At 44.2% G+C, this 25,986-nt stretch overlaps 1 protein-coding gene across 2 annotated transcripts; it reads right to left on the bottom strand.

The window, feature by feature from the left end:
• Nucleotides 1-1,548: 1,548 nt before the first annotated feature.
• On the bottom strand, nucleotides 1,549-19,188 carry syt4 (synaptotagmin IV). 2 transcript variants are annotated; one of them, XM_055938563.1, is made up of 4 exons: nucleotides 18,716-19,188; nucleotides 16,817-17,760; nucleotides 7,325-7,445; nucleotides 1,549-2,677 (listed from the first exon to the last, which is right to left on the bottom strand). In XM_055938563.1, exons 1-4 carry the CDS (start codon nucleotides 18,747-18,749, stop codon nucleotides 2,349-2,351), a joined length of 1,428 nt encoding a protein of 475 aa, XP_055794538.1. In that variant the 5' UTR covers nucleotides 18,750-19,188; the 3' UTR covers nucleotides 1,549-2,348. The 2 variants fall into 2 exon arrangements, with proteins under 2 accessions (XP_055794538.1, XP_055794539.1); XM_055938564.1 differs by having other exon boundaries at nucleotides 16,817-17,757.
• Between the last annotated feature and the right edge of the window lie 6,798 nt (nucleotides 19,189-25,986).

Genomic DNA, 25,986 nt, shown 5'->3' with positions numbered 1-25,986 from the left:
CAGGGCTCTGTGCAGGCCAGTCAAGTTCTTCCACACCGATCTCGGCAAACCATGTCTGTTGTCATGCTGAAACAGGGAACTGCCTTCCCCAAACTGTTGCCACAAAGTTGGAAGCATAGAATTGTCTAGAATGTCATTGTATGCTGTAGTGTTGACTTCCCTTCACTGGAACTAAGGGGACTAGCCCAAACCATGAAAAACAGCCCCAGATCATTATTCCTCCTCCACCACACTTTACAGTTGGCACTATGCATTCAGGCAGGTAGTGTTCTCGTAGCAACCGACAAACCCAGACTCACCCGTCGGACTGCCAGATGGTGAAACGTGATTCATCACTCCTGAAAATGTGTTTCCACTCAGTCCAATGGAGGTGAGCTTTACACCACTCCTGCTGACGCTTGGCATGGTGATCTTATGTTTCTGTGCGGCTGCTCGGCCATGGAAACCCATTTCATGAAGCTCCCGAGGAACAGTTCTTGTGCCGAGGTTGCTTCCAGAGGCCGTTTAGAACTCTGCAGTGAGGTCTGCAACTGAGGACAGACGATTTTTGAGCTTTGTTCTGTGAGCTTGTGTAGCCTACCACTTCCTGGCTGAGCCGTTGTTGCTCCTAAACATTTCCACTTCACAATAACAGCACTTACAGTTGACCGGGGCAGCTCTAGCAGTGCAGAAATTTGACAAACTACCTTGTTGGAAAGGTGCCGTACTATGATGGTGCCACGTTGAAAGTCACTGAGCTCTTCAGTAAAGCCATTCTACTGCCAATGTTTGTCTATGGGGATTGCATGGCTGTGTGCTTGATTTTGTTCACCTGTAAGCAACGGGTGTGGCTGAAATAGCCAAATCCACTCATTTGAAGGGGTGTCCATATACTTTTGTATATATAGTGTATTAGAGTGAGCTATGTCAAGAATCCAGTATTTAAATAAACATGCAGTGTGTATAAACAGTGTAACTAAAATGCAATGTACAGTAATAGAAGTATTAGATATGGTATAGTCTTGACACTAATGACGCTAATTGGAGAGCGAGAGAGAGGAGGGTGGAGAGAGAGTGAGAAAGAGAGCAAGGATGGATAGCAAAGAGTCAAAAACAGAGACAGAGCATGAGAGAGAGAGTGAGCGAGAGGGAGGAAGGGAACAAGTGTGGGCGCTGTGCCAACTGTACCTCATCTTGCAGCACTTAGCTGATATTAAATTCTACAGTGCCATGATATCATCTGAGAGTAGCTACCTTCTCACTGATTACATCATCCACTCAGGGAGGGAGGGAGTGATGTCATCTTCAAGGTTTTCTAAGGACAGGCCAGTGGAATTGAAGGGAATATATTGACTAGATTCTATAGAATGTTCATTAGATTCAAGAACGTTCATTAGATTCTAGAATGTTAATTTCATTCTAGAACATTCTGAAACATTATAATTTTCTGTGCAGGCAAACTGGGAATTGGATTTCAGGGTGCATGGTTTGTGTACAGGATGTTAAACTTATGTGTATTTTAAGGATGTTTTTGTGATGCATTGAAATAAAACACACAACCGATTGAGGTGCTTTTCTCAGAACTTGACATGTTTTATAGTAAGGTACATGTACATTTCAGGCTGTCTTTGTGCTCACAGTAAAGACAGAATACACACTGCCTCTCATCCCTTCTGACCTAAATACAAATGCACAATGTCCTTTATGCACTCCAAGCTTCGTTCCTGTCACCTAATTTAGGCTAGTCTCGCCCCTCTGGGATGCAATGATATGAAATACCACTTTTACTTACAAAACATACTCAGGAACTCAACCAGAAGAGTACAAAAACGAAAAAATAAATAAATATAACTTTGATAAATAAAAGATAGCATCTTTATAAAATAAAGTTTTGATGATCCACATCTTTATACATCAGTAGTAATATTAAAATGTTTTTTGTTGTACAACGGAGTAATGTTAATAGTAATAATAGTAGAAGTTAGCGACAGTTACTAGGACATTCTGCACTGCACAAGGTTGCCGTGACGATCAGATGATGTTGCCATGGAGATAGAGAGCTGCATTGCCGGGGGTCGTTGTGTTGACAGTCTATGGGATCATAGACGGATGATTCGGTTTCTCGGTCACCATAACCAAACAATTTCAAAGATCGATAAATTGATTGAATAACTGATTGATTGATTAATTACACCATCACTTAGAATGAACTCCACCCCCCTCCCCCCTTTCACTTATCAATAGTTCCTTGGGTGTTGGTCACGTTAAAATCTACTTGTTGTTAGGCAATGCCCGTCGATGTCGACCCCCCCCCCCCCAAATAACCGTAGCTCCGCTGTAACCTTGACGGCGAAGCCTCAACAAAAACCTTAGTCTTCGGACAGGATGTGCCACTTGGCAATCTGCCGGCGCGGGTGGTCGCAGATCTCCCTCCAGTGCTCCCCGGGGGTGCCGGCAGCAGCCGTACCCAGGATCAGGCGCCCCAAGATGGGATTGGGGGAGTCTCCCCGCCTGGTTGGTGGAGACTCAGAGTCCATGAGCAGGAGCTCTATGCTGGTCTCCTTCAGCCCCTCCTGGGAGGCTATGTCGAACACAAACAGCTCGTTGAACACAGGGTTGGGGGAACACTTTTTCACATGGGTCTTCTTTTTACTGACACGCTTCTTCCCTTTAAAGAGGTTGACTTTCACATATGGGTCTGGAGGGAAGGAGAGTGGGAAGGAAGGAAGGAGGGAGGTAGGAAGGGATGAGAGGAAGGAGAGAGAGAGAGAGAGGCAGAGTGAATAGAATTCATATCACAGCTCTGAAAATGGCACAATGGATCAATACGGTGGTATACGTGTACATGTGTGTGTGTGTGTGTGTACATGCGTGTGTGTGGTATTGACTGGCTCAGTTTGTTGGTAGTATGAGCATCTGTAGAGCATCTACAGATGGACTATCCGGACTATCCAAAGAAAGTGTGACCAAACACTGTGATATGGCTAAGACTCTGTTTTATCTAAAGTGTTTTTATTACAAGATTACATTACCTCAGTCTCTGTCATTACAACCTGTAAAAGAGTATTAGGGTTGTGTCCCAAATGACAACCTACTCCCTATATAGGGCACTACTTTTGACGAGGGCCCACTGGCTCTGGTCAAAAGTAGTGCACTGTGTAGGGAATAGGGTGCCATTTGGGAACTCCACCCATAAGTACTCCTGAAGGGGCTGAGTGTCTGATTACTGAGAGAATCATTTTGTTCCTAGTATCCTGGGTCTGTGTGTGCATGTCTCTGTGTGCGCGTGCATATCTGTGTGTGCACATTCTTGTGTGTATGAGTACGTTCTTGTGTGCATACTTATATTTTTGCGTGTCTGTGTATGTGTGTATGCCTGTGTGTCAGGGGAGAATGACTGCGCCCTCTCATTGAAGCCACAAAGTTCAAGACTGACTGCAGTAATGCAGGCTTTGTTTGCAGAAAACAAGATTCACCATTCACTATAATGGCAATCTTCGTGGCAATTTTCCATGTAAAAATGAATAATTAGAATCTATTATCGCACACAGAAGTTATAAGGATCATTTAGTTGACAATGGCAGCCTGTAGTACCCCGATCAGGCTTCAACTTGAGCTACTCAATGAGAGGGGTCAGCACTGAGATAGCCTAAAACGTCACTTCCTGGAGTAGCTCATACCACACATTTTATGTCTACCAGTGGGAGCTGGTGGGATGAGCTATTGGAGGAAGGGCTCATTGTAATGGAATTAATGGAACGGAGTCAAACATGTAGTTTATATATGTTTGTGTTTGATACCGTTCCATTTATTCCATTCCAGCCATTACAATGAGTCCGTCCTCCTATAGCTCCTCCCACCAGCTTTCTCTGATGCATACATACATCTCCCCAATGAGATAACATTTTAGAATGCTAAAACCGACTTTCTTGGCTTCAAATGCGCTATTGATTCTATACATAGGAATGAAGGGTGTCACGTGATCAATGGTTTTGTCCATTCATATATAGTAATTGCTGTGTGTCAATTATTTATATATACGCTAGATGACTGATACGGGACGTTGTGTTGAAGAGTCCATGCCTCCATCTTGGCACAATTACTCTATTACAGACACCTTAATGTATACTTTATAATTATATAATATATGTGAGATAAGCATAAAAATAAAATAAAACATATATTTTTTGATTAATAATGTTACTGTCCCCACTATAAAAACCAGTCAAGTACCAGTCAAATGTTTGGACACATCTACTTATTGAAGGGTTTTTCTTTATTTTTACTATTTTCTACATTGTAGAATAATAGTGAAGACATCAAAACTAGGAAATAACACATATGAAATCATGTAGTAACCAAAAAGTGTTAAACAAATCAAAATATATTAGAGATTCTTCAAAGTAGCCACCCTTTGCCTTGATGACAGCTTTGCACACCTTTGGCATTCTCTCAACCAGCTTCATGAGGTATTCACCTGAAATGCTTTTCAATTAACAGGTGTGCATTGTTAAAAGTTAATTTGTGGAATTTCTTGCCGTCTTAATGTGTTTGGGAAAATATGTTGTGTTGTGACAAGGTAGGGGTGGTATACAGAAGATAGCTCTATTTGGTAAAATACCAAGTCCATATTATGGCAAGAACAGCTCAAATAAGCAAAGAGAAATATAGGTCTGTCAATCTGGAAAATTTCAAGAACTTTTAAAGTTTCTTCAAGTGCAGTCGCAAAAACCATTGCTCTCATGAGGACCGCCACAGGAAAGGAAGATCCAGAGTTACCTCTGCTGCAGAGGATAAGTTCATTAGAGTTAACTACACCTCAGATTGCAGCCCAAATAAATGCTTCACAGAGTTCAAGTAGCAGACACATCTCAACATCAACTGTTCAGAGGAGACTGAGTAAATCAGGCCTTCATGGTCGAATTGCTGCAAAGAAACCACTACTAAAGGACACCAATAAGAAGAAGAGACTTGCTTGGACTACGAAACACGAGTAATGGACAATACATCAGTGGAAAACTGTCCTTTGGTCTGATAAGTCCAAATTTGAGATTTTTGGTTCCAACCACTGTGTCTTTGTGAGATGCAGAGTAGGTGAACGGATGATCTCCGTATTTGTGATTCCCACAGTGAAGCTTGGAGGAGGAGGTGTGATGGTGTGGGGGTGCTTTGCTGGTGACACTGTCTGTGATTTATTTAGAATTCAAGGCACACTTTACCAGTATGGTTACCACAACATTCTGCAGCGATATGCCATCCCATCTGGTTTTCACTTGTTTTTCAAAAGGACAATGACCCAAAACACACCTCCAGGCTGTGTGCGGGATATTTGACTAAGGAGAGTGATGAAGTGCTGCATCAGATGACCTGGCCTCCACAATCACCCGATCTCAACCCAATTGAAATGGTTTGGGAAGAGTTGGACCGAAGAGTGAAGGAAAAGCAGCCAACAAATCTTCAGCATAAAGAAATATCATTGAATGAGTAGGTGTCCAAACTTTTAACTGGTACTGTATATACTTTAATACATGTATAATTTTGTCCTTGAAACATTTAATTAAAATACTGCAGAATTCCATTTGTTCATCTGGAGGACTGCTCCTATTGGGGAGTGCCAATATGACTAACCTGTGACTTCAAAGCCTCTTAATGGCCAATACATCAGCAATCCAAGTTTTACAGATGTGCTCAAATTTGTTGGTACCCCTCCACAAAAAAATGAAGAATGCACAGTTATCTATGGAATAACTTTAAACTGACAAAAGTAATTGGCATCCACCATTGTTGATTCCATATTTAATAGATATCAGACTTTACTTTAGATTTTTTTATTCAACATAATATTGTAAATAATAAAACAAATTAAAATGGCATGGACAAAAATTATGGGACCCTTAACCTAATATTTTGTTGCACAACCTTTAGAGGCAATCACTGCAATCAAAAGTTTTCTTTAGCTCTCAATGAGCTCAATGAGCTCACTGCAAGTTTCAGCTCTTTCCATAGATGTTCGATAGGATTCAGATCAGGACTCATAGAAGGCCACTTCAGAATAGTCCTATGTTTTGTTGTTATCCATTCTTGGGTGCTTTTAGCTGTGTGTTTTGGGTCATTATCCTGTTGGAGGACCCATGACCTGCGACTGAGACCGAGCTTTCTGACACTGGGCAGTACGTTTCGCTCCAGAATGTCTTAATAGTCTTGAGATTTTATTCTGCCCTGCACAGATTCAAGGCACTCTGTGCCAGGCGCAGCAAAGCAGCTCCAAAACATAACCCAGCCTCCTCCATGTTTCACTGTAGGTATGGTGTTCATTTCTTTGAAAGCTTCATTTTTTCATCTGTGAACATAGAGCTGATGTGACTTGCCAAAAAGCTCCAGTTTTGACTCATCTGTCCAAAGGACATTCTCCCAGAAGGATTGTGGCTTGTCAATATGCATTTTAGCAAATTCCAGTCTGGCTTTTTTATGTTTTTCTTTCAAAAGTGGAGTCCTCCTGGGTCTTCTTCCATGGAGCCCACTTTCACTCAAAAAGTGACGGATGGTGCGATCAGGAACTGACGTACCTTCACCTTGGAGTTCAGCTTGTATCTATTTGGCAGTTATCCTTGGTTCTTTTTCTACTATTCGCACATTCCTTCTGTTCAATCTGGGGTCGATTTTCCTCTTGCGGCCGTGCCCAGGGAGGTTGGCTCCAGTTCCATGGACCTAAACTTCTGAATAATATTTGCAACTGTTGTCACAGGAACATCAAGCTGCTTGGATATGGTCTTGTAGCCTTTACCTTTACCATGCTTGTCTATTATTTTCTTTCTGATCTCCTCAGACAAATCTCTCCTTTGCTTTCTCTGGTCCATGTTCAGTGTGGCGCACACAATTATACCAAACAGCACAACGACTACTTTTCTACATTTAAATAGGCTGAATGACAGATTACAAGATTATAGACATGTGTGATACTGATTAAAGAAACAAATTAGTTTGAAATATCACTATAATCCAAATATTTAGTATCTTTTCTAAGGGGCACAAACAAATATGTTGCGCCATTTTAGAATATCTTTGTAGAATAAGCAATAATTCATCTCTTTTCACAGCTTCTTCGTTTTATTCTATGACATATTAAAGGCATGCAAGTATACATGATAAAATGTCTTTTCATTTCATCACTTTTCAGGAATCATTATTTCAATGAGGACATTTGTATACATGATTGGTGTGTGTGTGCGCGCGTGCGTGCGTGCGTGTGTGTGTGTGCATGCATGCGTGCGTACGTACGTACTTAGATTTGCATGTGTGTGTGTGTGGGGGGGGGGGGGGGGTTTGGAGGGGTGTCTGTATGTACCTGAGGGCCTGTGGTTGTCGGTCTTCAGCAGGTGGCGAGCCTTCAGCACCACGACTGTTAGAGTACTGGTGGTAGACTGGTAACACAGAGACAACAGCAGCTCCCCTCGACCTGCACTCCTCTATAAACAGAGAGGGAGAGGGGGGAGGGGAATAGAGAGAGCGTGAGAGATAGAGGTGGAAGGAGGACAGATGGAGGGAGGAGAGAGAGAAATTCCCCATCAGAATATCAAAACTTCGAGACCCGAGCAAGGGACTGACTAGTGACGAGGAAGATTGGGTTTACACTGACATGATGATGAACTGATGAACTACACCAAGTTATAAAGTAGAGATATATACAGTCAGTTCCAAAATGATTGGCACCCTTGATAAAGATGAGCAAAAAAATACAATTACTGAGCTATATTGTATGGCAAAAAAAGGGGAAATTATATTATTTTATAGAAAAAGTGACAAGTAATACCTTTTTCTAAAAAAGATAAGGGGTCAAAATTATTGGCACCCCTGTTTTCAATATGTTACCTTGCGAGGATAATGGCACTGAGCCTTGTTCTAAAATGTTTTATGAGAAGAAAACATTGGGAGGTATCTTAGACCAATCCAAGTGCTTATGGACTGTCCTCTTCAATTCAAACCACAGATTTTCAAAAGGGTTCAAGTCCGGAGACCGAGATGGCCATTGCAAAATGTTGATTCCTTTTAAAATATTTTTTTCAAAAGATACATTGAACAAAATAGTCAAAACATAGTGTAAACGCAGGTGAGGTGGTACAACACCTTTTGGCCATTTTCTGGTGTTTTGTTGTGAAAAACTGAGCAGGTCATTTTAAAAAGGAATCAACATTTTGCAATGGCCATCTCAGTCTCTGGACTTCTTATTTATTTTATTTCAACTTTATTTAACCAGGTAGGCCAGTTGTGTAAAGGTTGTCGTAGTCGTTCTCCTCCTCAGACGAGGAGGAGCATGGATCGGACCAAGATGCGGATTGGTAAGTATTCATGATTTAATGGCAAACCAACAAACACTACAAATTAACAAAACAACAAACGTGACTAACCTGCAACAGTCCTGTGTGGCCCAAACGCTGACACAGGAACAAACACCCACAAAACACCAGTGAAACCCTGGCTGCCTTAGTATGACTCTCAATCAGAGACAAACGATACACACCTGTCTCTGATTGAGAATCATACCAGGCCGAACACAAAAACCCAACATAGAAATAGAAAACATAGACTGCCCACCCAAAACTCACGCCCTGACCAATAAACACATACAAAACAAGAGAAAACAGGTCAGGAACGTGACAAGTTGAGAACAAGTTCTCATTTACAACTGCGACCTGGCCAAGATAAAGCAAAGCAGTGCTACAAAAACACAACACAACACCTAAACAAACGTACAGTCAATAACACATAGAAAAATCTATGTTATGGCGAAAAAAATTCAATTTAGCATTAACACTAGAGTGATAGATGTGCAGATGATGATGTGCAAGTAGAAATACTGGGGTGCAAAAGAGAAAGAAGATAAATAACAATATGGGGATGAGGTAGTTGGGTGTGCTATTAACAGATTGGCTGTGTACAGGTACAGTGATCGGTAAGCTGCTCTGACAGCTGATGCTTAAAGTTAGAGAGGGAGATATAAGTCTCCAGCTTCAGTGATTTTTGCAATTCGTTCCAGTCATTGGCAGCAGAGAACTGGAAGGAAACACGGCCAAAGGAAGTGTGGGCTTTGGGGATGACCAGTGAATATACCTGCTGGAGCGGGTGCTACGGGTGGGTGTTGCTATGGTGACCAGTGAGCTAAGATAAGGCGGGACTTTACCTAGCAAAGACTTATAGATGACCTGGAGCCAGTGGGTTTGGCGAAGAATATGTAGCGAGGGCCAGCCAACGAGAGGATACAGGTTGCAGTGTTGGGTAGTATATGGGGCTTTGGTGACAAAACGGATGGCACTGTGATAGACTACATCCAGTTTGCCGAGTAGGGTGTTGGAGTCTATTTTGTAAATAACATCGCCTAAGTCAAGGATCGATAGAATAGTCAGTTTTACGAGGGTATGTTCGGCAGCATGAGTGAAGGAGGCTTTGTTGCAAAATAGGAAGCCGATTCTAGATGTAATTTTTGATTGGAGATGCTTCATGTGAGTCTGAAAGGAGAGTTTACAGTCTAACCAGACACCTAGGTATTTGTAGTTGTCCACATATACTAAGTCAGAACCGTCCAGAGTAGTGATGCTAGTCGGACGGGCGGGTGTGGGCAGCAATCGGTTGAAGAGCATGCATTTCATTTTACTACCATTTAAAAGCAGTTGAAGGCCACAGAAGGAGTGTTGTATGGCATTGAAGCTGGATTGGAGGTTTGTTAAAACTTCTTATGGGCAGGTGGGATGGTAACGTCCCACCTGGCCAACATCCGGTGAAATAGCAGAGCGCCAAATTCAGAAAACAGAAATACTCATAATAAACATTCATAAAATATACAAGTGTTATACATCGGTTTAACTTCTCTATGGTAGGGGGAAGCATTTTCACATACCCACATGCAACTGCCAGCTACTCATCCCCATAAGATAAGATATGCATATTGTTAGTAGATTTGGTTAGAAAACACTCTGAAGTTTCGAAAACTGTTTGAATCATGTCTGTGAGTATAACAGAACTTATTTAGCAGGCGAAACCCTGAGGACAAACCATTCAGATTTTTTTTTTTGAGGTCACTCTCTCTGGGAAACCAGATTTCTAAGCGACTTGCTTGCAGTTCCTACGGCTTCCACTGGATGTCAACAGTCTTGAGAAATTGGTTGAGGTTATTCCTTTGTGTAATGAAGAAGTACGGCCGTCTTGAAGTCGAGTCACTCGACGTGTCCTGTTTGTTAGAGGTGGGAGACCAGAAAGCATGCTACACATTGTTTTCCTCCGGTATTGAACACAGATCACCCCGTCTTCAATTTTATCGATTATTAACCTTAAAAAATACCTAAAGTTGTATTACAAAAGTAGTTTGACATTTTTGGGCAAAGTTTACAAGTAACCTTTGAGATATTTTGTCGTCACATTTGAGCAAGTTGGAACCTGTGTTTTTCTGAATCAAACGCGCCAAATAAATTGACATTTTGGATATATATCGACGGAATTAATCGAACAAAAGGACCATTTGTGATGTTTATGGGACATATTGGAGTGCCAACAACAGAAGCTCGTCAAAGGTAAAGCATGAATTATATTTTTCTTTCTGCGTTTTGTGTCGGCGCCTGCAGGGTTGAAATGTTTTCTCTCTTTTGTTTACTATGGTGCTATGCTCAGATAATAGCATCGTATGCTTTCGCTGAAAAGCCTATTTGAATTCTGACATGTTGGCTGGATTCACAACCAGTGTAGCTTTAATTTGGTATCTTTCATGTGTGATTTAATGAAAGTTTGATTTTATAGTAATTTTCATAGTAATTAATTTTAATTTGGCGCTCTGCATTTTCTCAGTCTTTTTGCCAAGTGAGACAGTAGCGTCCAGTCTAAACTCAGATTATTTTTATATAAATATGAACTTTACCGAACAAAACATACATGTATTGTATAACATGAAGTCCTATGAGTGTCGTCTGATGAAGATCATCAAAGGTTAGTGATTAATTTTATCTCTATTTCTGCTTTTTGTTACTGCTCTCTTTGGCTAGAAAAATGGCTGTCTTTTTCTGTGACTTGGCTCATCCCTAACATAATCGTTTGGTGTGCTTTCATCGTAAAACCTTTTTGAAATCGGACACTGTGGCTGGATTTACAACAAGTGTATCTTTAAAATGGTGTAAAATACTTGTATGTTTGAGGAATTTAAATTATGGGATTTCTGTTGTTTGGAATTTGGTGCCCTCCAGTTTCACTGGCTGTTGCCGAGGTGGAACGCTACCGTCCTACATACCCTGGTGAGGTTAAGAAAAATATTGATAAGTAAAAATTGAAAGTAGAAAATAAAAGTAACAAATAATTAAACCGCAGCAGTACATGTAGGTAGAGTTAAAGTGACCATGAATAGATTATAAACAGAGAGTAGCAGCAGTGTAAAAGAGGGGTCTTTGATTAGCTGTTCAGGAGTGTTATGGCTTGGGGGTAGAAGCTGTTAAGAAGCCTTTTGGGCCTCGATTTGCCGCTCCGGTACCGCTTGCCGTGCGGTAGCAGAGAACAGTCTATGACTCGGGTGACTGGAGTCTTTGACAATTTTTTGGGCCTTCTCCTGACACCGTCTGACATAGAGGTCCTGGATGGAAGGAAGCTTGGTTCCAGGACGCACTACCCTCTGTAGTGCGTACTGGTCGGAGGCCGAACAATTGGCATACCAGGCAGTGATGCAACCAGTCAGGATGCTCTCGATGGTGCAGCTGTAGAAGCTTTTGAAGTTCTGAGGACCCATGCCAAATCTTTTCAGTCTCCTGAGGGGGAATAGGCTTTGTCGTGCCCTCTCACAACTGTCTTAGTGTGTTTGGACCATGAAAGTTTGTTGGTGATGTGGACACCAAGGAACTTGAAGCTCTCAACCTGTTACACTACAGCCCCGTCGATGAGAACGGGGCTGCTCGGTCCTCATTTTCCTGTAGTCCACAATCATCTCTTTTGTCTTGATCACATTGAGGGAGAGGTTGTTGTCCTTGCACCACACGACCAGGTCTCTGACCTCCTCCCTATAGGCTGTCTCATCGTTGCCGTTGTCGGTAAGACAGCATTCTAGGTGACTACCTCATGAAGCTGGTTGAGTGAATGCTAAGAGATTGCAAAGCTGTCATCAATGCAAAGTGTGGCTATTTTGAAGAATCTCAAATATAAAATATGTTTTGATTTGTTTAACACTTTTTTGGTTACTACATGATTCCATATGTGTTATTTCATAGTTTTGATGTCTTCTCTATTATTCCACAATGTGGAAAATATAAAAAATAAAGAAAAACCCTGGAATGAGTAGGTGTGTCCAAACTTTTGACTGGTACTGTATATTTTAATCAATTTTAGAATAAGGCTGTAAAGTAACAAAATGTAGAAAAAGTAAAGGGTTCTGAATAGTTTCCGAAGTCACTGTATATCCGCCTCACTTTCAGAGAAATTAGTACTACTAGGTTACACACAGTCAAATGTAACAAATAACTATATTTTTAATGTATTACATTTTTGGGAAATTATACATTTGTGACATCAATATGTTTGTTTTAAATAAATCAATCAATACAGTAACATGAGATTTGTAAGTAAAACATTTACATTTGGCATTTTAATTATTTAGCAGATGCTCTTATTGTCACGATCGTATTGACTTGAATGAGAGGACCAAGGCGCAACATGATATGAATACATCTTCTTTATTTATAACGACGAAGATGATCACGAAACACTTAAACAACACTAACAAAAAACAACAAACGATCGTGAAACTTCAAACGCAAGTGCACACACAAACTACTTACGTCGACATATACATATACAATGACCCACAAACAGCTAAAGCCTATGATCGCCTTAAATATGGTTCCCAATTAGAGACAACAGAAACCAGCGTTCTCTAATTGAGAACCCATTCAGGCAACCATAGACTTTCCTAGAAAACTCCACACAACATAGACACAGCTAGATACATACACTCAACACAAACCCATACACTACCACCAACACCCCCTCTACCATATAATACCCCAAACACACACATACCCCATGTCACACCCTGACCTAACTAAAATAATAAAGAAAACAAATAATACTAAGGCCAGGGTGTGACATAACCCCCCCCTTAAAGTGCGAACTCCGGGCGCACCAACCCATAGTCTAGGGGAGGGTCTGGGTGGGCGTCCTTCCACGGCGGCGGCTCCGGCACTGGTCGTGGTCCCCACCCCACCATAGTCACTACCCTCCACATTAACCCCACTGGATTAAGGGGCAGCACCGGACCAAGGGGCAGCACCGGACCAAGGGGCAGCACCGGACCAAGGGGCAGCACCGAACTAAGGGTCAGCACCAGGATAAGGGGCAGCACCGGGATAAGGGGCAGCACCGGGATAAGGGACAGCACCGGGATAAGGGGCAGCACCGGGATAAGGGGCAGCACCGGGATAAGGGGCAGCACCGGGATAAGGGGCAGCACCAAGATAATGGGCAGATCCTGGCTGGATGACGGCTCATGGCTGGCTGACGGATCTGGCTGCTCATGGCTAGCTGACGGATCCGGCTTCTCATGGCTGGCTGACGGATCTGGACGCTCATGGCTGGCTGACGGATCTGGACGCTCATGGCTGGCTGACGGATCTGGACGCTCATGGCTGGCTGACGGCTCTGGCAGATCCTGTCTGGTTGGCGGCTCTGGCAGATCCTGTCTGGTTGGCGGCTCTGGCAGATCCTGTCTGGTTGGCGGCTCTGGCAGATCCTGTCTGGTTGGCGGCTCTGGCAGATCCTGTCTGGTTGGCGGCTCTGGCAGATCCTGTCTGGTTGGCGGCTCTGGCAGATCCTGTCTGGTTGGCGGCTCTGGCAGATCCTGTCTGGTTGGCGGCTCTGGCAGATCCTGACTGACGAATGGCTCTAGCGACTCCTGACTGACTAACGGCTCTGACGGCTCGGGACAGACGGGCGGCTCTAATGGCTCTGGACAGACGGATGGCTCAGACGGCACTGGGCAGATGGATGGCTCAGACGGCGCTGGGGAGACGGATGGCTCAGACTGCGCTGGGGAGACGGATGGCTCAGACTGCGCTGGGGAGACGGATGGCTCAGACGGCGCTGGGGAGACGGATGGCTCTGGCCGGATGAGGCGCACTGTAGGCCTGGTGCGTGGTGCCGGAACTGGAGGCACCGGGCTAAAGGCACGCACTTTCAGGCTAGTGCGAGGAGAAGGAACAGGGCATACTGGACCCTGGGGACGCACATTAGGCCTAGTGCGTGTGGCCGGAACTGGTGGTACCGGACTGGGGACACGCATCTCAGGGCTAGTGCGGGGAGCAGCAACAGGATGCACAGGACTCTGGAGACGCACAGGAGGCTTAGTGCGTGGTGCCGGAATTGGTGGTACCGGGCTGGAGACACGCACCATAGGACGAGTAACAGGGCTCTGGAGACACACTGGAAGCCTGTTACGTGGTGTAGGCACTGGTGGAACTGGACTGGGGCGGGGAGGTGGCGCCGGAAATACCGGACCGTGCAGGCGTACTGGTTCCCTTGAACACCGAGCCTGCCCAACCTTACCTGGTTGAATGCTCCCCGTCTCCCGATCAGTGCGGGGAGGTGGAATAACCCGCACCGGGCTATGTAGGCGAACCGTGCGTAAGGCCATGCGTACCATGCGTAAGGCTGGTGCCATGTATACCGGCCCGAGGAGACGCACTGGAGACCAGACGCGTTGAGCCGGCATCATGGCACCTGGCTCAATGCCCAATCTAGCCCTACCAGTGCGGGGAGGTGGAATAACCCGCACCGGGCTATGACATGTACAGGAGACACCGTGCGCTCTACTGCGTAACACGGTGTCCGCCCGTACTCCCGCTCTCCACGGTTAGCCTGGGAAGTGGGCGCAGGTCTCCTACCTGCCCTCGGCCCACTACCTCCTAGCCCCCCCCCAAGAAATTTTTGGGTTGTACTCGCGGGTCTCCAGCCTTGCCTCCGTGCTGCCTCCTCATATCGCCTCCTCTCGGCTTTCGCTGCCTCCAGCTCTTCACGCGGGAGGCGATATTCTCCCGGTTGTGCCCAAGGTCCCTTACCATCTAAAATCTCCTCCCATGTCCATGAATCCGTAATGCCTTGATCCTGTTGCCTCTGGTCATGTTGCTTGGTCGTAGATTGGTGGGTCATTCTGTCACGATCGTATTGACGTGAATGAGAGGACCAAGGGGCAACATGATATAAATACATCTTCTTTATTTATAACGACGAAGATGATCACGAAACACTTAAACAACACTAACAAAAAACAACAAACGATCGTGAAACTTCAAACGCAAGTGCACACACAAACTACTTACGTCGACATATACATATACAATGACCCACAAACAGCTAAAGCCTATGATCGCCTTAAATATGGTTCCCAATTAGAGACAACAGAAACCAGCTGTCTCTAATTGAGAACCCATTCAGGCAACCATAGACTTTCCTAGAAAACTCCACACAACATAGACATAGCTAGATACATACACTCAACACAAACCCATACACTACCACCAACACCCCCTCTACCATATAATACCCCAAACACACACATACCCCATGTCACACCCTGACCTAACTAAAATAATAAAGAAAACAAATAATACTAAGGCCAGGGCGTGACACTTATCCAGAGCGGCTTACAGTGAGTGCATTCAACTTTAGATATCTATGTGAGACAATCACATATCACTGTCAACTATGCAGGATACAAACATTCCATTACAGTTAAACAATGTTATATAGCATTTAGCAAAAAAACAAAAACATTTTCATACACATCTAAAATCTATTGTTAAGTTTTTTTTAGAACAGTAATATTTTACACAAACATGAAGGTACCCATAAGCAATCAATTATAATGAAAAATTGGTTGATATAGCATTTTGGAAATAAACTCTTCATGCATTTGTAAACATTAGAAAAGAGGGAGAACATAAAACCAAGAAACAACAAATCAGTAATACAACCAAGCCCTTTTCTCAGTCCCTTTACTAAGCAGCAGAGCAGCAGCAGAGAGAGAAGTCATGTTTACCAGCAGCGTAGAAGAGTCTAGAAGCTTGGCACACAACACTACACAAAGACATACGGCTCACTCTCTCACTCCCTTGCCAATGTACACAGTATACAGTACAATACAATTCAATAGAGCCTACAACTCTCTCCCTTCACGTAGTACTACTCCTCACCTATCATATGGAAAAGACAGCAAAAGCAACAGCCCAGCCCAGCGCTACATAGAGGATAGAATATCAGTATCAATTCTAGAATAATCTATTCTAGAATGATCTAGAGATTCTAAAGACACAGTGGCTGGTACAATGATACCTGCAATCTTACAACATTCATAAACTGTGGTTGCGTCCAAAATTGCACCCTATTCCCTATATAGTACACTACTTTTGACCAGAGCCATATAGGTCCTCTCAAAAGTAGTACACTATAGGGAATAGGGTGACATTTGGGACTCTCCTTGTGTTATTCCATTAGTACCCTGTAACATTTAACTACAGGAGGCTGTATTATCATATTACATATTACTGTAGGAATAAACTCTCACTACAAAGAGGATTTAATTAATATTATGCTAAGGGTTATTATGCCAAGCAGAATTTCTATTAGACGCTAATAGTGCACCGTCATTGTGATCATGATTCCCTCAGAGCTAGAATGGAGAGGGGTTGTTTTACTGTACTCTATAGTAGTGAAGGTGTAAAAGCTGAGCATGATGAATATGATGATGGGGATGATGATGACTATAATAATGAGAATTATAATAATGATGATGATGATGATGAACCAAGTAACTATCTCTTACCCTGACATTCTTCTTGATGATCTCACGGCTCATCAGGACACGCCCCTCCGTCAGGTCGATCCCGGCCAATGGGATGAGCATCTCGCCGATAACCTCATCACGGGAGAACCTATCGAAGCTGAGCACCATGAAGTGGAGCGACAGCTCCTGCACGCGGATCATTGGGATCCCATAGAAGCTGAAGGTCTCGTCGAACACCGGGTCCAGAGTCTTCCTCAGGACGCGGGTCTTGACCCGGTGCTTCTTCTCAGGCAGCAGGGTCAGCTTGATGTAGGGGTCAGAAGTCAGGGACTGCTCGTCGGTTGGAGTCAGCCTGTGGGCCTCCTTAATGTGAACCACGAAGGCCTTCTTCTCTGAGTTGTACTCTAGAGAGAAGTGGAGGGTCCCAAGGCCGACATCGGGGCCTCCGTCCTGGGGTTTGTCCTGGTCCGCGTCCCCTTGGGTGCGGGTGGTGGCCTGGCTGGAGAGACTGTCGCTGGTGGGGGAAACCAGGGCCAGGTCTCTAACCCCAGGTTGGGTGAACCCTGGGTGGGGCGAGGGAAGATCCAAGTCTGGGGAGCTGCGGACCTTGGTGTGGATCTGGACATTGGGGTGTGGAGGTTTGGTGGTGATGGTGAAGTTGTCATTCAGGTCTTGTTGATTTTCCAGGTCGAGGTGGAGGGCCATTCTGCCCCCTGCTGGGCTGGAGGCCACTTGTTGTTGTTGTTGTTTACCATTGTTGCTGTTGACATTACAGTTTCCGTTCACGTCGATCTTGCTGTCTAACTTCTTGTCGCTGAGGCTCTCTGGGTAGATGTCAATGCCTTTGAGCATGTGCATGAACTTGTAGGGTGTTGTCTCCTGGGACTTGGTGTTCTTACGTTGGCAGCAGATCCAGGCGAAGATGGAGACGCAGGACACTAGGCCAAACACACTTACCACGGCAACACTCACCGGCACCTCTGCTATGGAGAAGGGGGGGGGGGGGGGGGACACAGAGAGAGTAGGGGAGAAGTCGGGGGGAGAGAGAGAAAGATAAATTAATACTTTTGTCTTGTTTTTGTAACTGTCCCTCCCTCCTGTTGATCCGTCTGTCTGTTGAGTGTGTCTCTGTGTGTGTGTGTGTGTGTGTGTGTGTGAATGTGCGGAAGCTTCCTTTGTCTTACTAGGTCTGTAGATGAATGTAATGACAAGCTGCGTCAGAAACCCACTGCTTAATACTAATTACTAATAGACTGAATGACTGACTGGCTGGCTGACTAATGCACTGTCTGAGTCAGAGACAGCATAACAACTGCACAATCTCGGGGCGTGTCACAAATGGCACCTTATTCCATATGGACACTGGTCAAAAGTATTGCACTATATAGGGAATAGGGTGCCAGAGACATCACACGTATCATATGACAACAGCACAATCTGACTCCTACATTACATGACTGACTAATCAAGGCCCGTATAGAGTCATGAGATGTACTGAATATGAATAGAGAAAATGCCTTTTTGACGTAAACATTTAGATGTCATGGCGATTTGAAGACAAAGTCATTCACTTGCTTACTGATTTATCTAACTGATTACTGATTAATGAACTATCACTAATCTCAAATAGTAATCCAATCAGATGAGTGACTAGGGTGCTTGGTTAGTTAGCAACACAAATAGATATTCTTAGCTTAGTGTCAGAGCACAAACTGGGTAGGCAACCCCAGTGCATTAGGACATGACAGGATATTTTCAATATGAACTCCTAAATAAATAAAGGATAAATACATTTAATAAATAGTGAATAGGGTACTATTTGTGACGCAACTGAATATTACCAACCAAAATAAAAGAGACAGGGGCTTTTAAAGTTCTCCCACCAACTATTGGCTGCTCCCACTCAAATAAGACAGTTTTCCCATCCCAGCTACTTACCGAACTGCATTTCTTTCGTCATCATTGGAGCCATGGTCCCGCTCGCGTGCTCTATCCAAGGTGCTGAAAATGCTCCCTCTTCGACTTAATTCAGCGCTCGTGCTCTATAAACCTACCGTCAACCAACAACCCTGCGCACCAATAGTCAACCTCTCTCGGTAGCTTATATCTAGGTATATCTCCTTGACAGGGAATAGCGATTGTTTTTTTACCAATAGTCAACCTCTCTCGGTAGCTTAAATCTAGGTATATCTCCTTGACAGCGAATAGCGATTGTTTTTTTATGATGTGACTCCTTCAATCATTTAATCTGTTTGTTTCCGTTTAATAAGTCAATCCCAGCTGTTCCTTTCAGAGAGGCGAAGGTTGGTATTCTCCGTTCTCTTCCAAGTGCTAGTCTCACCCTGCTCGTGTTGTTACTCTCTGCACTATGATCTTCTCTGAGGAGGCACCACCCTCTCTCTCTCTCTCTCTCTCTCTCTCTCTATCCTCTCTCCTCCCTCCCTCCTTCCTTCCTTCCCTCCCTACCTCCCTCCCCCGCCTCCACCAACCATGCTGAGTTCACTGCCACTGCCAGAATTGTGATGGCTTCAGAAATCACTGCCTCAGTGACAGCACAACAAGTAACAAGCTCATCAATTTCCCTGACTGGTTGGCTGACTGAAGGTCTGAATTGTTGACTGAATGCCTAGCCATGAAAGGAGTTTCCCAGACCCCAGAGGTGTGTGTGTGGTGTGCAGGGCGTCACGGGCGGGTCTTATGGGGCCTGGCCTGCCCTACCTTACCTCTTTGTCTGTTCAAAGAAAATATTCAAATATTGATAATTTATTTGACCGAGACTGCCCCTCTGTCTCAGTATGTGTAGACCATGTATCTGATGCTGTATGGACCAAAAGATTATGGCTTGGCATTCTATTTCTGTCCAGACAGCATCAGATGCATGGGCTACATATAGTTGGCAGTAAATTGATTCGCCAAAAATTATATAATTACTCCTGTCTAAATCAAATCATTCAAAATACTTCAACCGGTAGCATGACATAGCCACAGACGATCATTAGCTTACTTAAAAAATACCTGTGGATTGGATCAAATCACAAGTATGTTTGGAAAGCCCGCAATTTGGGTAGTGTGCATGGCAATAGGTCTAGCTGATTGAGTTGCGGCTGTCAGTGAAAAGCTTCTAAAATACACAACATGACCAAAAGTATGTGGACACCTGCTCGTTGAACATCTAATTTCAAAATCATAACAATTAATATTGAGTTTGTCCCCCCTTTGATGCTATAACAGTCTCCACTCTTCAGGAAAGGCTTTCCACTAGATGTTGGAACATTGCTGCGGGGACTTGCTTCCATTCAGCCACAAGAGCAATTCTAAGGTCGGGCACTGATGTTAGGCAATTAGGCCTGTCTCGCAGTCGGTGTTCCAATTAATCCCAAAGGTTCGATGGGGTTGAGGTCAGGGCTCTGTACAGGCCAGTCACGTTCTTCCACACCGATCTCGACAAACCATTTCTGTATGGACTTCGCTTTGTGGACAGGGGCATTGTCATGCTGAAACAGCAAAGGGCGTTCCCCAAACTGTTACAAAGTTGGAAGCACAGAATCGTCTATAATGTCATTGTATGCTGTAGCATTAAGATTTCCCTTCACTGGAACTATGGGGCCATGATAAACAGCCCCAGACCATTATTCTTCCTCCACCAAATGTTATGGCACTATCCATTCGGGCAGGTAGCATTCTCCTGGAATCCGCCAAACCCAGATTTGTCCGTCAGACTGCCAGATGGTGAAGTGTGATTCATCACTCCAGAGAACGCATTTCCACAGCGCCAGAGTCAAATGACGGTGAGCTTTACGCCACTCCCGTTGACGCTTGGCATTGCGCATGGTGAGCTTAGGCTTGTTTGTGGCTGCACGGCCATAAAAACCCAGTTCATGAAGCTCCTGACGAACAGTTATTTTGCTAACGTTGCTTCCAGAGGCAGTTTGGAACTCGGTAGTTAGTGTTACAACTGAGGAATGACACGCTACGCGCTTCAGCACTCTGTGGTCCCGTTCTGTGAGCTTCTGTGTCCTACCACTTCGCGGCTGAGTCGTTGTTGCTCCTAGACGTTTCCATTTCACAATAACAACACTTACAGTTGACCGGGCAGTTTTAGCGAGGCAAAAATTTGACGAACTGACTTGTTGAAAAGGTTGCATCCTATGACGGTGATACATTGAATGTCACTGAGCTCTTCAGTAAGGCCATTCTCTGGTCAATGTTTGTTTTTGTAGATTGCATGGCTGCCCGGTCAACTGTAAGTGCGACGAAGTCCACGCAAACTAGATAAATCTGACGAGTTATCTACAAACAGGGGCATGCAACTTGATAAAATGCATGCAGTTTTGATGAACGTTACTCAAAGCAATAATGTTCTAGTCCAAATGCTGCAGATCAAAGATGATACATTTATGAACACAATGACCAAGTTGGATGAAAATACAGCGGAACTCATTGAAGTCGCTGATCAAATGATTGATGAGAGAACCCAGGTGAGAAAGATGGAAAAATGTATCTCCAATCTCATCACTGAATCTCTCGCTCCACACTCTCTACCTGCAAACCATGACAGTTAAGCATGAAGCCGAACAGAGACAGTGTGACACTCACGTGTCTGAAATAAGTACTCTAAGCGCCCAAGTGGACTCTGCTATGCAGCAGAATACCACCCTTAGGTACTGTACCGTCTGGAGGAATTCCAGAACAGTCACGCACTTGTGACTACCCTACCAAGCAGCCAAGCTCGCAATCGGACCCCGGTACACAAAGGTGTGAAGACGACAAAAGGTTTCAGTCTTCTCCTCTTGGCCATTCGGCACAGAGTAATTTGGCACCTCCTTGCCAACAATCCCAAAGCTTGGCTTCTCCTCTTGGCCTTTCGGCCCCAATTTCCCCACAGGATGAAGAAAACCCTCTTCACACACTTGGCACGGAACGCCTTGACAAAATTGTCAAAAACTTCCACACTGTTGACCCCGTTCCAGGGAAGCCAAATGACACTGAGACGTTCTTAGCAGACATAGAGGACGGCTGCCCGAATGCCACGGGTACTGACAGGCTTTACCTGTTGAAGCGAATGTCGAATAGACACGTGACAAGATTCATCCATCTACAACAGCAACACATGCAAAACGACTAGGCAAAACTTGCCACGGCTTTGAAAATAGAATTCAGTGATTCGGCGACTCGCATACACAACAGCTTGCTGGCTAACACTGTCAAACAAGCTCGGAATGAACACCCACAAGCATATTATCATAGGCTTTGTTCAGTTTACTCTGGCCTACTCACTGAAACAGGAATGGAAGAGCTATTGCCATTCAAACAAATGTTTCTGTCGAACTTTCTACCCCTGCTTTATTACCTACTTGGGCCCTACAGCCCACATTGGTTTGCCAATCTCAGAACTCAGAGATCTTGCTAGCACAGCGTTTGAGGCATCAAAAGTGAGCTGTGCTAAGAGCCCTGACATCTCTGTTTTGAAAATTGAACAGAAGCACTCACTTCAGTTAGAGAGGGTGCGTTAACAGAGATAGGAGCGTTGAGAGATGACGCACAAACAATTTATCTACAGTGGTTCTTCCTGTAAAAGTGTCATACTGCAGCACACCTTGCGGGCTGCCGCAGAATTCTATTGCATATTATTTAAGTGTCAGGCATTGTTGCCATTAATGCTAGTTAGTGCTAGTTTTATCACCAGAGGGCATCTTTGGGCTGTACTAGAGAATTTAAAACCTTTTTTTGGAAGAGCATAGTATATGGGATTGATTTTAAGAAATGTAGCTTCATTAATTTGATTAATATTATGGTGTTTCAATTCCAAGAAAAACAAAACCCTCAGGGTTTCCATTAGGAAAATATGGCGCTGTACAACATGACCGTTTCCACACCCTAGTTGTAGGCTAACCAATACCCAAACGAAGATTCAGTGAAATAAAAATCTAATTGATTTATCAAGACCAGTCCCCATGCTTGTCTCAGAGCAGCGCAAAAAGGTGCTGAAATCGGCTATTGCTTCAAATTCTATTATAATAATTGGATGACGGCGGGCCAGAACATAATAAGTATATAATATTAGCACAATTCATTTATGTAGCCTACTGTAGGCTACACTACTTTTTTAACAGTAACATTTGGTCAGAACAATTTGCTTGATAGCAAGATAAAATGTGTCTCTCAAAAAGTATCAAGAAGAAAGGTGGATAATGAAAATCGAAATTTCAGAGAAGAATGTACAGAGAGATCTCTCCATCTTTTCCCAATGCCGAGTCATATTTGCAATGAAAATATCTCTGTTTGGAAATAATTCAATATTAGACTAATTATGAATCTAAGCATAGAACTTTCAGTGGCCTTCCCGCCCCATATAGAGGCCCGACGCAGAAACATTAAACCGTTAACGTCAAGCTGCACACACCGCTTTCTTTGCGGACATATTCTGTATCTTAAACAGGTTAAATCTGCAGTTACAAGGAAGAGGGAAACAGTCGTGGACATGGTGGAGGCCTTGACTAGGAAGCTTGAGTTGTTCGATTTGGACTTGTCATCTGGAAGGCTACTGCACTTCAGCACACTGAAGAAATGGCAGGCAGAGGAACCAGGATGCTGCATTGTCAGAGGTGATGGAAGATTTCATCAAGCAGCTGAGGGACCACTTATCCACCAGATTTGAAAACTACAGCATGCCCAAGGATATCATTGCTTTAATACGTGATCCTCTCACAGTCCGCCCAGGTGGAGAATTCTCCTCCCTTGCTAAGAAAATGATACCCTCAGGAGTGCCGAGTCCCTGTGTGCGTTGTGGGTGGCCTGCTCAGAGCAATACAGCACAATAAAGAAACTTGCATTTTATGTGCTGACACCTGCGAGTCCTCATTTTCCTCTATGAACGCAATAAAGGCTCACGACAGGAACCGGATTTCACATAAATCAATCGAGGACTGCCTGCACATCACAATCACATCCATCAAACAAAATCCATCACATCCACAAGAATGTGTCTGAGCGGAAATGCACTTTTAAAGCATAAAGATGTTGATGAAGAACTGTTCACACCTACAGCAGCCGGGCTATGAAGAGTTGTGTAACAACTAATAAACCATGTGCCATGGACTCTCTTCCCAACTATTTTGCAATCTATATAGCTGTCCGACATTTTGCGGTTGCATGAGGTCTTGAGCAACATCCGGTTTGGAGCGAGCGGGTAGTATAACTTTTCATTACATTTCATTACATTTCATTATAGTACAACGGTTTGATTTGTCTAACCTTAGCAATTTATTCTTAGCTAGCTACATAGCCGTCTTTGTATCAAAGATAATTGCGTAATTATCGTATTTCGTCGTCCTATCGTAGTCCACACTGCTATCTGCCCAGCAGCTAGCCAGCTAGCCAGCTAGCAAACGTCCACCGTCTACCGAATAGTAGTATAACTTTTCATTACATTTCATTATAGTACAACGGTTTGATTTGTCTAATCTTAGCAACTTCTTCTTAGCTAGCTACATAGCCGTCTTTGTATCAAAGATAATTGCGTAATTAGCGTATTTCGTCGTCCTAACGCAGTCTACACTGCTATCTGCCCAGCAGCTAGCCAGCTAGCCAGCTAGCAAACGTCCACCGTCTACCGAATAGCAGCACTGTAGAAACTATTACACTCAACGGAATGACTTGATTAGTGTAGTGTTAGCTAGCTACATAGTTGTCTTTGCTGTCTTCGTATCCAAGATAATTGGGTAGTTCAGAGTGTGTAGTTTTAGAGTGATTATCTTAATTTACCGAGGTTAGCTAGCCAGCTATTTGTCGTCCTTAACGTAGGAAACACTGCTAGCTAGCCAACAGCTAGCCAACGTCTACCGAATAGAACTTCCGCACTCAACAACCCGGTCGCATTCCGCTTCGCTCCACAGGTAGTATCACATTTTCATTTCATTTCATTACAGTACAACGGTTTGATTTGTTTGATCGAAGCTAGCTACATAGCTAGCTACATAGCCGTCTTTGTATCAAAGATAATTGTGTAGTCTAGAGCGATTTTCTAGGTTAGCTAGCCAGCTATTGTCGTTCTTTTTACGCAACGTAACGTAATCAACACTGCTAGCTAGCCAGCTAACCACCGAATAGCAGCACTGTAGCAGCACTGTAGAAACTATTACACTCAACGGAACGACTTGATTAGTGTAGTGTCAACAACGCAGCCACTGCCAACTAGCCTACTTCAGCAGTACTGTATCATTTTAATCATTTTAGTCAATAAGATTCTTGCTACGTAAGCTTAACTTTCTGAACATTCGAGACGTGTAGTCCACTTGTCATTCCAATCTCCTTTGCATTAGCGTAGCCTCTCCTGTAGCCTGTCAACTATGTGTCTGTCTATCCCTGTTCTCTCCTCTCTGCACAGACCATACAAACGCTTCACACCACGTGGCTGCGGCCACCCTAATCTGGTGGTCCCAGCGCGCACGACCCACGTGGAGTTCCAGGTCTCCGGTAGCCTCTGGAACTGCCGATCTGCGGCCAACAAGGCAGAGTTCATCTCAGCCTATGCCTCCCTCCAGTCCCTCGACTTCTTGGCACTGACGGAAACATGGATCACCACAGATAACACTGCTACTCCTACTGCTCTCTCTTCGTCCGCCCACGTGTTCTCGCACACCCTGAGAGCAGCTGGTCAGCGGGGTGGTGGCACCGGGATCCTCATCTCTCCCAAGTGGTCATTCTCTCTTTCTCCCCTTACCCATCTGTCTATCGCCTCCTTTGAATTCCTTACTGTCACAGTTACCAGCCCTTTCAAGCTTAACATCCTTATCATTTATCGCCCTCCAGGTTCCCTCGGAGAGTTCATCAATGAGCTTGATGCCTTGATAAGCTCCTTTCCTGAGGACGGCTCACCTCTCACAGTTCTGGGCGACTTTAACCTCCCCACGTCTACCTTTGACTCATTCCTCTCTGCCTCCTTCTTTCCACTCCTCTCCTCTTCTGACCTCACCCTCTCACCTTCCCCCCCTACTCACAAGGCAGGCAATACGCTTGACCTCATCTTTACTAGATGCTGTTCTTCCACTAACCACATTGCAACTCCCCTCCAAGTCTCCGACCACTACCTTGTATCCTTTTCCCTCTCGCTCTCATCCAACACTTCCCACACTGCCCCTACTCGGATGGTATCGCGCCGTCCCAACCTTCGCTCTCTCTCCCCCGCTACTCTCTCCTCTTCCATCCTA

Source organism: Salvelinus fontinalis, chromosome 11 (genome assembly GCF_029448725.1).
Source record: "Salvelinus fontinalis isolate EN_2023a chromosome 11, ASM2944872v1, whole genome shotgun sequence".
Taxonomy (NCBI): Eukaryota; Metazoa; Chordata; class Actinopteri; order Salmoniformes; family Salmonidae; genus Salvelinus; species Salvelinus fontinalis.
The sequence above is the reverse complement of the archived record's forward strand: the minus strand, read 5'-3'. Positions and strand labels throughout refer to the sequence as shown.

Excerpts from the sequence above, each read along its gene's own strand:
- syt4 (XM_055938563.1), bottom strand. The coding sequence starts at position 18,749 with ATGGCTCCAATGATGACGAAAGAAATGCAGTTCG. Across the intron at positions 17,761-18,715 it reads GACGAAAGAAATGCAGTTCG|CAGAGGTGCCGGTGAGTGTT; the intron begins GTAAGTAGCTGG and ends CCTTCTCCATAG. Across the intron at positions 2,678-7,324 it reads CGACAACCACAGGCCCTCAG|ACCCATATGTGAAAGTCAAC; the intron begins GTACATACAGAC and ends CCTTCCCTCCAG.